The 12846-nt window shown below is 47.4% G+C and overlaps 7 protein-coding genes across 7 annotated transcripts, besides 13 other annotated features; all 7 read right to left on the bottom strand.

Annotated features, from left to right (window-relative positions):
- Positions 1-12846: a sequence feature (heterozygous, Esmeraldo-like haplotype).
- Positions 18-42: a microsatellite.
- Positions 60-144: a sequence feature (A-rich).
- Positions 444-489: a sequence feature (T-rich).
- On the bottom strand, positions 712-1665 carry Tc00.1047053503419.10 (uncharacterized protein; the record flags this gene model as incomplete). Its single annotated transcript, XM_802285.1, has 1 exon — positions 712-1665. One exon carries the CDS (start codon positions 1663-1665, stop codon positions 712-714), a length of 954 nt encoding a protein of 317 aa, XP_807378.1.
- Positions 1932-1963: a microsatellite.
- Positions 2064-3890, bottom strand: Tc00.1047053503419.20 (adenosine deaminase-like protein, putative; the record flags this gene model as incomplete). The annotated part of the gene is made up of 1 exon (XM_802286.1): positions 2064-3890. One exon carries the CDS (start codon positions 3888-3890, stop codon positions 2064-2066), a length of 1827 nt encoding a protein of 608 aa, XP_807379.1.
- Positions 4458-4499: a microsatellite.
- Positions 4571-4625: a microsatellite.
- Positions 4835-6172, bottom strand: Tc00.1047053503419.30 (thiol-dependent reductase 1, putative; the record flags this gene model as incomplete). The annotated part of the gene is made up of 1 exon (XM_802287.1): positions 4835-6172. The coding sequence occupies one exon, from the start codon at positions 6170-6172 to the stop codon at positions 4835-4837; it is 1338 nt and encodes a 445-aa protein (XP_807380.1).
- Positions 6489-7493, bottom strand: Tc00.1047053503419.40 (hypothetical protein, conserved; the record flags this gene model as incomplete). The annotated part of the gene is made up of 1 exon (XM_802288.1): positions 6489-7493. One exon carries the CDS (start codon positions 7491-7493, stop codon positions 6489-6491), a length of 1005 nt encoding a protein of 334 aa, XP_807381.1.
- Positions 7572-7600: a microsatellite.
- Positions 7939-7959: a sequence feature (AT_rich).
- Tc00.1047053503419.50 (RNA-binding protein RGGm, putative) lies at positions 8059-9108 on the bottom strand (the record flags this gene model as incomplete). Its single annotated transcript, XM_802289.1, has 1 exon — positions 8059-9108. The coding sequence occupies one exon, from the start codon at positions 9106-9108 to the stop codon at positions 8059-8061; it is 1050 nt and encodes a 349-aa protein (XP_807382.1).
- Positions 8697-8811: a microsatellite.
- Positions 8834-8971: a microsatellite.
- Positions 9168-9207: a sequence feature (AT_rich).
- On the bottom strand, positions 9442-10182 carry Tc00.1047053503419.54 (hypothetical protein, conserved; the record flags this gene model as incomplete). The annotated part of the gene is made up of 1 exon (XM_802291.1): positions 9442-10182. The coding sequence occupies one exon, from the start codon at positions 10180-10182 to the stop codon at positions 9442-9444; it is 741 nt and encodes a 246-aa protein (XP_807384.1).
- On the bottom strand, positions 10939-12747 carry Tc00.1047053503419.60 (hypothetical protein, conserved; the record flags this gene model as incomplete). The annotated part of the gene is made up of 1 exon (XM_802290.1): positions 10939-12747. The coding sequence occupies one exon, from the start codon at positions 12745-12747 to the stop codon at positions 10939-10941; it is 1809 nt and encodes a 602-aa protein (XP_807383.1).
- Positions 12778-12811: a sequence feature (AT_rich).

Genomic DNA, 12846 nt, shown 5'->3' with positions numbered 1-12846 from the left:
AAGGGGGGATAAGCCCCAAAAAAAAAAAAAAAAAAGGAAAAACAAGTGGGAGGTTCATCAAAAATAAAATAAAATTGTAAAAAAAAAAAAAAAAAAAGACAGGGGAAAAGGAAGCAAAAAGGGAATGGAAAAAAAAGGGAGAAATGAAGAGCGACTCACTCCGTTTCCATGACGTTTGGGTTTGTAATTCTCCCTCCCTCCCTCCTCTCGCCCTTTTCCCGCTTCCACAGACCACAAACGCAGCCGTTTTTGTCCTTTTTTTCCCCTCCCCATCCAGAAGAGGCCCTGCCTTCGCTACAGTTCTTCTTGCCTTTTGCATCTACTTCTGCTCCATTTAGATTCCTTGTGTTTTATTTATTGCCAGGTTAAACTCATCCTCTTTTTTGTTGTTGTTGTTTGTTTCGCTTTATTTGACAAAATTATCTCCGTTGTCATGACACCAATTTCTTTTTTTTTTTTTTTCATTTTCTCTCGTTTTTTTTCTTTTTTGCTCGTTCTTTTTACTCCTGTAGGGTCACCGTTCCCCCTCAAACTTAATCTCTTCTTACAGTCCTTGCATTGAAACCTTATTTCCCTGCGCGTTCCTCTTTTACTTTTTCCATTCCCCATTCCTCATACGTGTAAATGCTTGTAGTCTCCGTTCCACGTTTATCCCCCTTTTTATCGTGGAATTTCTTTTCCTCCTCTTGCTGCGTTCCTCTTTTTCCCTCTTCAACGCGGGACTGGAGTTGGAACCCACGCGAAGTTGGGAGGTATCGTGACGTGAGAAACAACCCCTGCGGCAGATGGCCCTCCAACACTCCCTGCACCAGAAGCAGCAGAGTACACTGGCGGTGGCGGCGGTGAAACGGGAAGCCAGAACATGGCGTCCTCATGTGCTGCAGGCTGCAGAAAAGAAAGTTGAGTGAAACTTGGAGGGCCAGCAAGAGCAAGTGGCGTTGCAACAAAAGTTTCGCAGCCTCCAATGCAACATCCCGGCGCTTGGCTTGGAGTCGCGGCACAATTGTTCATGTGTGGCGTCGTGAATACAACTCTCGGGTTCTGCAATGTGACAATAGTGCTGGGATTAGATGTCCTGTTCTCAGGTAACCCACTTGGAGGGGGTTGTTGACGACGTGAACCATGAGAAAAAGCACGACCACCCTTACGCACCTTACATACCACATCAGGACGACACACCCATACAACATCACCCGATCTATTCACAACACGCATCATGTTTTGTGCCGTTCTTTCCTTGTGATGCTCAGCACACTTCACAACGTCATGAGGAGATAGACGTATCGTTTCCAAGCGTGTTTGTCCAGATGTCGCTTGCGCTGTCAGACCAACAAAGGAAGACTCCGATGGCGTGTTGCATAAACCACCGCTGGCGCCACCACCGCCACCTTGCATTGGAGTATGATTCTTTTCACCAGTGGCGATAAGGCTGCTACCGGTCGCTATGCAGTTCGAAAGGAGTGGACTGCTTGGTTGTGTCGCCCCATGCAAGGACAACGATAACGCCGTCTCGGAGCCGCCGCTAACGGTCAGTCCGAGGCACGTCGGAGAAGAGTCATCCAAGGCTTTTTGAGAATTCTGCATCACCGTACCGGGTATCATTGGAGTCCAAATACTTGGATTAAATGGGCTGGACACACCGGAAGAAATCCCTGAAAGAATCATAAAACCGAGCAAGACCTTATAATATCCTCACCGATCGTTCAGCTTTCCCCTATATATCCCGTCCGTCCTATGTCCTTTTCTTTTATAGTGTAGAATGGCGTCACCTCTCTGTTGTTGTTGGTTTTTCGTGTTTGTGCGTGTGTGAGTGGGTGAGTTGGTGCAGTGGTTTTGGCACGTTCCAAGAGAAAGGCAAAATGAGCAAAAAAAAAAAAAGATACGGAGAAAAAAAAAGATTGAGATGAAAGTCTTCCCTGATTCACCGGGCCAAAAAAAAAAAAAAAAAAAAAAAAAAAAAAAACATGGTATCCATCGCAGACTCACCCCTGTCACAGGCCCGCACAAAAAATAAAGGGAAAGGAGGGGTGAGAAACAGAAAAGAGCATATATTTCTTCTTGCATTAAACGGAAAGTCCCTTCTCCACCCACAAAAGCGGTATGTGCGCTGACGTGCCCCCTTCATTTCTCAATGGATTCATCATGGCGTTTCTGCTCTGGCGTGCTCGCTGAAGCCAATACTGCGCAGAACCCCCTGCCACAACAGCCTCCTGCTCCTTCGCCCCCTCGAGAGGAAAAAGAAGTACCGGCAGAGGGAACGAGCTAATGGTCATACCACCAACATGCTTCTGGCTACCGTCTTTACCCAACAGTGAAAGAGTCCCCATGGACGTATCGTTTCGCTGCCGTGAGAGGCACTGCATGACTCTTCGCTGTTGCTGCGCCATCCATAGCCGGGAAAGTGGAAAACGTTTCGCTATAACCTCCAGCGCTGCATCATCCGCGGTGTTTGTGTGGCCTCCATCTCCTAAAAGGACCGACTGTAGTCTTAATAACTCATGGGCAGTGCGCTCCGCATCCTGCTTCGTGATGCCGCGGGGAAGACCGGCCTTGGTGTTTAGTACAGTAACACCACCCTTCCTCCAACTGAGAGCATCGTTATTCATTTCAGACGTGTCAACTTCTCGTTGCCTCTTTGATCGCAACATTGAAATGGAGTCATTTTTCACTCCAGATGCCATCTTGAGCCACGCACTCCGGGACCAAGCGGAGTCACTTTTCCCATTCTTGTCCGCATCACAATCATCTTTCTCTCGTGTATCGGCAGTACAGGCAGATTTGGTGAGAAGCGACCGAAAAAATAACGGCTTGAATCCATAAAAACTAACGGGAAAGGGAGCCGGCATGCTGTGAGGCATCTGGGAATTCCCTTTTGGACTATCATCTCCCCCTTCTAAAGACACCATGGGACAAAAATAACAAATACGACCATTCAAAGCTCTAATTGCGTCTTCCAGAGAACAATACCTGGATGCACCGTAATCGGTACTATCAGCAGCAGAACCATCCGGTGTCTGTGGAAGCCACACACTTGTGAGACTCATAGGCCTTGGAAAAAGTCGCGCCCGTCGTCTGCCCTGAACACCCAAACAATGCCATCGAAGCAACTTATCGGAACACGACATGCAAAGGTTTTGGCGGCCCTTACCAGGCTTCACACGTCCCACATGCAGCATTTCTTCGGCGGGATGACTGCGATGGGCAGCTATAGCATGCCCATAAAACAATATAGCCGGACGAGCATCCGTTGCAGCCGCATCGCAGGACGCAAAGAACGGCTCATCCTTCTTTGAAGCCGAATCGATGCCAGTGGCTGAAGAAAGCGATTCACCGCTAGGAGTCGACAGCAGTACATGGCCTCCACCACGCGGAATAGACATGGCTCCACAGGGATATTCGGTGCTAACAAGGTGAACTGTCACTCCGTTACGTAACCGAAAGCACTGCCACATAGTGTCAACATCTTTCTTTCCTTCCGGACCCTTACAGAGAAAGTGACAACGTTCCACAAACGGGTGATGTCCGCTTTCCGACTGCGCAAGGTACAATGCCGCGTCCAGCAAAAATGCGACAAAACCACGTCGGGCCATCACCTCTGCATGTCCATCCCGAAGGAAAATATCCGCCTCTGAGGAACACAACGGAGGCTCGTAGCCAACGCATCTTGTACCGCTGCCCAGCGATACACAGATAAAAAATGGTGTGTCTTCTTCTTCGATGGGTGAAGAAGGCAACCGCAATACAATGCCTGCAACAACAGCTCCTCCGCCATTCAAAGCTCTCATGGCATTGCGGCGCCAACCATCCCTCGCAGGCTGGCAAAGCAATGCGGCGGCAAATGCCTCGAGAATTGACCCTGCGACGGGAACCCCGCCGCACAATATATCCATCTACCCACCCCACAGTAAATAAAAAACAGCCCAAATAAAAGGAAAACGCCATCATCACCCCAGCAAGAGCAATGCAAAAGCAATAAGGCGCAAACTCAAAAGGATATAAATATATAAAGGATAAAAAAAGAAGATAAAAAAAAAAACTGACATAGTCCCCACATCCCACCGCCCGCCTTACTTTTCATGAGCCAATATGTTTAGTCCGGCTATTGACATCCCCCTTTTTGCTCGCTCCCCAACAAAAACCCTTCTTTCATATCAATCCCGTTCTCGTTGCCTTTCCTGTCATGTTTTACTTTCTCAAATAAGCTCCCCTGGCAATGCCAGCCGCCTCAGCGTGGTACGCCAGGGGCAATTGCCCCGTATCGTCGGGGGAAACCAAGAGCCAGCAATGTTTCCCCCACGGAGTCATTGTTTTTTTTGTTGGCGCAGGGCTGAAGGCATCAACCGGAGTCCGGACCAGCTGCGTCGTGCCCCAGCACGACACGAGGTCTGGGGACACGCGATACCGCAATGCGAACCATCAAATTTATTCGAGAAAACAAGAGGAAAAAAACAAACAAGAATAAATAAATAAATAAAAATAAATAAAAATAAAAAATTAAACAGACGCCTCTCAATTTAATCAACACGGTACCTGGCTTCCGCATCTTTTTACTTCAATTCTTGCGTTGATGTTTTCTTTTTCTTTTTTTTCGTTTCATTTTCTCTTTTTTTTTTTTTTTTTTTTTTGCCTTTATTCAAATTTCGCTTTCAACATTCACATTTCGCTTTGGGCTTATTTTGCTTTCCCCCCACAGTCGTTGGCAGCCTCTTAAATTCTCTCCACTACGATCCCTCCGCTGAAGGGTCTTGGGGCATAAAAAGAAAGGAAACAGTAAGCCACTCCTTGGTGGACTCAATATTGATGGCACGCACAGGCACCGGCTTCCGCGTTTGTCTCAAGACGATGGACGCAAAAACGTCTTGTATATACTCGAGTATTCCGAGAGTGACAAAAAGACCTTTTTGCCTGCCTCACTCGTCAAACCCGCTTCCGCGGCGGCGGCCAACAGCTTGTAATTTGCAAGCAAATCCTGGCCTTCCGTCAGTTCTGGAGTGCAGGCCTTCAGGTGCACCAGCATGGGCACAAGAGAAACGTCAGCAGCGTTCATTGTGGCTCCACCAAAAAATGGACCCTCCCCAAACTGATGTTCCGCCAATAATTTCTCAAGCTCACCTGCTGCCCAATCAAATTCTTCCTTTGCATTCATGTTTTTTGGATCCTTTATGAAAGAATACATGGCATCCATAAAGTAATCCACATTAGATTCAACAAACCTCACATGGTACGATCCATCGGCATCCTTGGGAAGTAGCGCAGGCCCATGCTCTGGGAACCCATCATCAAGATAATGAACAATAAGTTGGGACTCATGAACGTAGGTACCCTGTGGGGTAAGCAAAGTTGGCACAGTTTCACGCTGGTTAAACCATCGGAACCACGGGGGCAACTGTTTCAAATCAATTTCAAGCATGGGCAAATCAATATTCTTCAGTGCACATGCCAAACGAGGGCGATCCGAAAATGGAGAATACTTGTTAACAAAAAGTACATAGCCAGGAGCCAATGACCATGTGACGTGCGATTTTGGCACCTTACTCTTAAAGCCAATAATGTATTCTTCTGGCTTTGAAATCGTTTCCTTCACAGTTGTACGCTGCATGGACGTCACGTACATTTTCTTGAGACGGGGAGCATTATGGAAGATGTCATAACCACAATAGTAACTTAAAACTGGACGGAAACAAGCAAGAAATGGAACGACCATAACTTCAGCCATGGAAAACGTGTCATCAAGAAAATATGGTCCGTCCCCCTGATGTTCTGCAATGATATCCTCGATATATGCGGTGTTGTTATCCACGGACTTCCGCTTCTCCTCATTGAAAGGGTCCCTAACAAGGCCAAAATATGCTTTGACAAGATCGCCGATCTCACCCAGAAAAAACTCCACGCGGTGCCGTTGGTAGGGGCTTGACCCCATAAGGGCGTTCGCGGGAGAAGAAATGCGGTCAATGTACCGTGAAATGAGATCTGACTCGATCATGCATTTTTTTCCATCCACCTGAAGCGTTGGAACCGTCTCCCGTGGGTTCAGCTCCTTGTACCACTGCGGCATGTCATCGCCAAGAGGAACCTCCACCTCCTCCAACGTGACACGCTTTTCCTTCGCCGTGATCAACACGCGTTGGCAAAAGGGGCATAATCGGTCTTTAAAAAGTTTCAAAGCCTTCATAATTTATGATTCCTGCAGAAAATTTAGTGAATATTGATTCAACGCAAATACCTAAAAAACACACAAACTCACACACACAAAACAATAATAATAATAATGAAAGTATCAGAAGAAACTAATATATATGTATATAAGCTTACATTAGAATCAGTTTTTTTTTTCTGTTTGCCTGATCTCCTCTTCATAGACACACTTCCGCCATTCTCTCTCTCTCTCTCTCCTTTCTTGCATGAATAAGGAACCAACAGTAGTGAGCAAATTAAGATCAATTGCGAGACAAGCGTTCAATGTCAATAATGCAAAACCACGACGCTACTCAGCGCTCGGCGTCGTCTGGAAATAAACGCGACAAAAGTGTCTCCGCCAAATAAATAGTCTGGCGCTGACTTATCCGCGCATCCAGCGGCCTGCCGCTCTCGTAAGCGCGTAGCACCGCCGTGTCCCGCGTGGACAACATGGACGATTGCATTGTTCGCCACAACCTCATATTATCCTTGGGGTTGCTTTGGAGATACTCTCTTGCCTTCGCCGGGTTCACCGTCCACAGAGCAGCGGCAAAGCTGACGAGTGGCAATATGCGGCTTTCACACATCGCTCTCTCCTCTGCTGTCAATGAGACAAGGAGGCCATGAGTGTCACCCACTCCCATCACAATAGCTGAAGCCTCATCTGATGACAATGCCAACCGGTTCAATATTGTGCCAATGGAATTATGTTGATAGACCGACGGGCCACCACGCGGAATGTTCAGCAAAGCATCATTGAAGGAAACGAGGCGCAGCGCACCAAAAGGAAAGCAGGAACTAGCAAAAACAAAAAGAATATCAGCGCCTTGAAAATTGCGATGTGCCAAAAGTACCCGCTCCAGAGACTCTCCAACCATTACAAATGGCGCCCGCGGCTCCAGCAGGGCACAACGAGACGGGTTGGTATGTTCCCCAAGCAGAAGCCTATCGCACCATAGGCCCATGTAGTCCACCACAGGCTCCGAATCCCATACCTGTGGACTCCGTATGCTACCACGACTCCGAACAAGTCCATTGACTGCCATCCCCCTAAAAAATCGTTCTCCTCTATGGTAGCAGTGGTTCTGACGAGCCCGTCCATGAGCATTCCGGGCGTGGAGGCGATTCTTATCAGGGTTGTGTATGTCACTTGGAGCGGGAGCACATGTGCCAAGAATTTGTTGTGCTACACGGTTGCCTAGCGCCCCGCGCGCCTCATTTTTCTGATAATCACCACATCCAAGACAAACGATGAGTCGTTTTACAGGAATATCTGCAAGGGATAATTTGACACGTGTCAACATTGAACTCGCCATAAATTCCAATATATATATAAGTATACATATACACTGGTGTAAGAAGCAAGGCTGCAGAATTTGTCCTATTAAGCAGAGAAAAAAAAAAAAAAAAAAAAAAAAAAGAACAACCTCCATTACTTCTACGCCATATCAGCGGAGACCTCTCGCACGCCGGGCACTTTCAATAAATCATTCCCCCAAGTCCCCTCTCCACTCCTGGCCTTATTTTTGGTGCTGATACCTCCTTTTCTCCGCCTCACATTTTCCTCCAGATTCTTCCTCGTCTTGATTTCCTTTCTTGTGAGCAAATTTCCTCTCGATTTAGATATGCATACGTGCTTGTATTCAATGTAAATTAACGGTAATTTCAAATGCCCTTAAAACGAGCTTCATGTGTCCTCCCGCCATCCGTACAAGAAAAAAGAGGTGGACCTCCATTTCCCATTTCTCAAAAGTTTCTCACTTTTATTATATATTTTTTTTTCTTCTTCTTTTCCCTTTCCTGTTTACTTCAATCACTCTCCTCCTAATTTCCTTAGTTCAAGGAACCCGTGCCACATCACAGTGTTCTTACTCTCAGCAATCAGAGCTGCGGATTGGCAGTCGCCGCCTCCGTCGCGGATGAAGATGTGGATGAAGGCACATCGCCCTCTGCGATAGCCTGTTCTCGTCGTCGATGCTCCGCCTCCTCCTTACGCGCACGAAGCTGAGCATCTCGAGCCTCACGTATTTTTTTCCGTGTATTTACAAGAACGGTGTCCTCCCTGTCCTCCCGAAGAAAGATGGTTGCCCCCTCTAATTCCGAGGCCTGCAGCTCTGTGATGGCGCGGGAAGCATCTTCTGGAGTGACGAACTCGACCACAGCTCTCCCGCCTGAAAGAACTTTGCAGAACGTCACCTCACCCGCCTGACGCAAATGATCTTTCAGTGTATGCCAGGTGGTTTCGTCGGACACCCCAGACACCTGAACCCGCTGACCCACCAGCTTTTTGATCCCATCAATCTCCACCTCCACAGCTGTAAGAGTGAGGGGGTCTACGCGCCGCACAGGTGGGTTGAAACTGGGCGGGGCTGCTGACCATGCCTCCTCGTCTACCGCGCTCGGTTGACCCCAAACACCTTCCATGGCACCACCGCGTCCGCGGCGAAAACTACCACGACCACGATTTACGCGCGCACCCGTTGACGCACCACGCCATCCAGCGTCACCCTCATTCCACGCGCTGCCAGAGCCACGACCACCGCGACCTCCACCTCCGCCGCCAGATCCCCAGCCACCGCCACCACTGCCACTGCCGCCAGATCCCCAGCCACCGCCACTGCCGCCACTGCCGCCAGATCCCCAGCCACCTCGACTTCCACCGCCACCACCGCCGGATCCCCAGCCACCGCCACCACCGCCACTGCCGCCAGATCCCCAACCACCGCGACCTCTACGACCACCGCCGCCAACATCAGCGCCCCAGCCACCGCCACCACCACCACCACCGCCACCAGCATTGCCATCAGAGCCCCAACCACCGCCAGCTGATCCGTCATCGTCACCCCACCCTCCGCCGGAAGAGGACCCCTTGCCCCATCCCTGCATTAAAGCCGCTGTGACGTGCAGCACCCTCAAAGACGTGCGCTTCATCTGAATATTTGTAACCTTTGGGTACACCTGAGCCTTGCTTCTTTCCCTTCTCCCCTCTCTTATTATTATTGTTATATATATATATATATTTGTTTTTTACTTTTTCCTTCACACTATAAAATATACTTGAAAGTCACAGTTCACAAGACAAAGAAAGAAACGGAAATTGGTTTTGAGGATAGTGCCCAGTTCTTTTATTTCTTCCTCCTGTTATAGTTATTTCTTCTTACTTTCCCTTTTCCTCCAATTCGCGCACATAATTTCTCCACACCCCTCTCGTTCTCTTAATATTTCGGTGTTTTTAACCCCAATTCCAGATTGGATTGCCTGTATTTAACGGTGCATCAAGTGAGACATAATGGCACACCACGCTACTTGTAAGAAAGAACTGTAAACATAACGAAAATGAGAAGGAATGTAGTAAAACAACGGAATCCAGTTTACGCCCCAGAAGATAAGACTGTACTGAATCATATCAGGCCAGTCTTCTCTCAGTTGTCGATCCAACTGCTTTTCCACCCCTCCTAGAAAAATCGGAACATCCACAGTCCACCCAAAGTCGCCGTCCTCAGTTGCGCAAAGCTGGCGACGACCCGTACGGTAAATAAAATAATGACTCAGCGTTGCTACATACGAGAGATACAGCGGTGTTGTAGCGTTGGCTGCTATCCAACTCAAAAAACCCTTCAAGAGCGACCGGCACCGAGTTATGGCAGCTGGTGGGAAAAGTGCATCAAGCCGCCGATACAAAGATAGAAAAAAAAAAGTGTTAAATACGACTGTAAAACTACAAAAGATGAAGCTGCGCCGAAGGTCAATCAAAGGAGCAGGAGTATTATCCTTCTCAAACCTGAGGCGAGTCAGCAATCTGTGAATAAAATTGGGACATCTTACTAGCAGTGGAGAGTCGTCCTGCGACAGAACACGATCCCTCCGCGCACATGAGTTCCTTACCAACACCTGGGTTATGATATCGGCTGAACATCCAATTGTCGTCCCGATGCAAACGTTACTCCTCCATGGTGACTCGCGAAGCCAAAAGGAAATAGAGCGACCGAGTCGTGACGGGTTCATTTCCAGATGCGAAAAAGATTTAAAAAAAAAAAACCTGGAAAAAAGGAATTCCGCGCCAGTTCTCCAGTCAATGCAGAACGCCAAGAAAATGAATTGTGTGAGAAAGAAGACGGTGTACAACCCTTCCTCGCCTGTGCCCAGCCACCACAATCACCCAACTGTCTCCAAGCTCTCCTCTCTTTTTTTTTCTTTTTTTCTCCTGGGTTGCAGCACAAGCCGCAGAGAAGAATGAAAGACAAGGAGGGGGAGAAAAAGTAAAGGCCAGCAATGGGATCCAAGAAAGGAAGGGACATCATCAGCTCAAAGAATGGGGAGTAGGAAATAAATCAACAGCCCCAAAATGCGGCGTCAATGCCTGTAGATGCGCTAACAATAACAAAAAGAAGGGGAGAAAAGCAGGCAATAGTCAGGAAAATAAAACAAAGGACAAAAAAACTTATAATTCATGCCAGGAAAAAAATGCCCGAGAAGCACAGAACTTTTCATCTGTTTCTGCTCCGCAGTAGGGAACAGAAACAACGAAGAAAGAGAAACCGGCATCCTCCAATACCCAGCCACCAAAAAAAAAAAAAAAATTCATTTTATTGCCATAAACAAACAAATAATAATTCAAATGTTTGTTTGTTTGTGTAATGGCAATCGTCCTTTTTTTTTTTACAATTGCCAATACAGTACAAGAAATGTACTCTGGGCTCCACCTGCGCACTCAATCACCCGTCTTGTCGTTAATTCCACATCGCTCTAGCACGCAGAAAACTACAATTTCAAAATATTTTCGGGAAGAAGAACGTCTTTAACCCTTTGCTTACATTTGGGACACTTGTGATTGATTTTCTCTAGCACAACATTCTCCAACAACGTCCCTTCCAGTGAAGAAATGCTCTCTCGGCAAACACCAAGCCTTCGCAATGAACGCAGCAGCCCATCCCTCCAAATTCTAATTCGACGCTGCGGCTGCCATCTTGTAGATGTAGAACTAGTGGGAATAATATTGCTTCCATTTTCCTCTCTTCTCCCCGAAAAAGATGGCATTCCATGCTGCTCCTCACGCGAAGCGTATTGTGTATCCGTGGTGGACGGATCTATTCCCCAAGAAAAAGTCGTACCCTCTTCTGGTGACAAATGAAGGCGAATGTAATTTGCCCGTATGGTGTCAGCGTCGTGTGGTTGGGCTTCCAGAGGACATTCACCAAGTCGTGCCGTCAAAGGATTCTTTGATGGAATCAGCCCAACGCATGGACGACAAAACGCATGACAACACGGCAACATGATGACGATATCGTCATCCGCCGCATTGACATCATTGTTTGAATCGCTCCCAGTTTTTCCTTCAACCATTTTGATACCCTTCATGGTGTTTGCAACGGAAGCAAGTATGCGAACATGCTGTATGCGGTGGCACGTGGCGCAGGACAACACACTGCCTAAACACGATGATGTTTGTACCGCCTCAAAAGAGTTTTCCAACCTTAACTTTGACTTGAACATGAAAAATACCTTGCAAAAAAATCGATTTAAACTCCGCTTCACACTTTCCTGCATGGAAACAGTTTCCCTAGAGCCAAACCCGTGGCGCCGGACCGCCATTTGGGCGTCAACGTCGGATAGACGCATTCCGTTGTTCGTCAGCATACCTCCACGAAAGTAGAAATAGGCACGGGTCACCCCAATACAAGATATAATACCCACAATAAGGACAATACCTGATATCATGGCAAAAAACTGTGACATCATTCCCACAAACTCAGGGTTTATTCCAGCCCCGTTGGCCTGACAAACGGAACACATACCCAACCGTTGGATTTCTTGATCGTTATTACACTCCATAACCCTACTTGTAGGGATGCATGACTGCGTCGCACAACACCACAAACAAGCATCTGATCCATTTATTGAACTGTTATAAGAGAGACAGAGAGCGCATGTATCAGCATACTGACAAGGGGAAGGACACGTTTCCGATGACCTAATAGGTTTCTCTCCCGAAGAGCACACCTGACTTTTACTAACACAACGCCGCTCTTCGCAACACCATGCGCATTCCTCTGTCTTGTGCAGACAATCATCCGATGTCTGATATTTGGTGCAGGCTTCTATAGCACATGCTGACCCGTTCCCATCTCTCTGACACCTTGTACCTTGCTTACAGCACGTGGCATTATTTCCAAAAACACAGCACTCATCGCTCTGTTCACACGCTGCCACTTTACCTTTAGGTGCATAACAGCATTTGTTCCCACCAGGCACGCAATAAAAGTGCGGGGCTTCTCCACAGCAAATAGGGGCCTCATTGGGGCAATAGCCTCCCCCACAACGCACGTTTCCCTGAAGGATCCTGTCGTCCTCACGAAGAAATAACACAGAAAGCTGAGATGACTTTTTCAGACCGACTTTGCTGTTAAACGGTTCCTTGGTAAGCACATCAGATTCGCTTTTATCATCCCATAGTGGGGTTGATTTTTCCAAGGGCCCTACTGTCGCAACACCCACAGCCAGTACCTCTGTCCGGCAGTGAAGAGCCACTATAGCCAAGAGTAATATTATCTCCATGAATACGTAGTTCATTATCTTCTACTTGTATAACTATTATCCAACAAAAATAATATATATTTATATTTATATTTATATTGAACTTGTGGATCCAATATTTTTACTTGTTATTCC

The sequence above is a fragment of the Trypanosoma cruzi genome, genomic scaffold (assembly GCF_000209065.1).
Source record: "Trypanosoma cruzi strain CL Brener 1047053516429 genomic scaffold, whole genome shotgun sequence".
Lineage (NCBI taxonomy): Eukaryota > Euglenozoa > Kinetoplastea > Trypanosomatida > Trypanosomatidae > Trypanosoma > Trypanosoma cruzi.
Note: the sequence above shows the minus strand (reverse complement) of the source record. Positions and strands in the feature narration are given on the sequence as shown.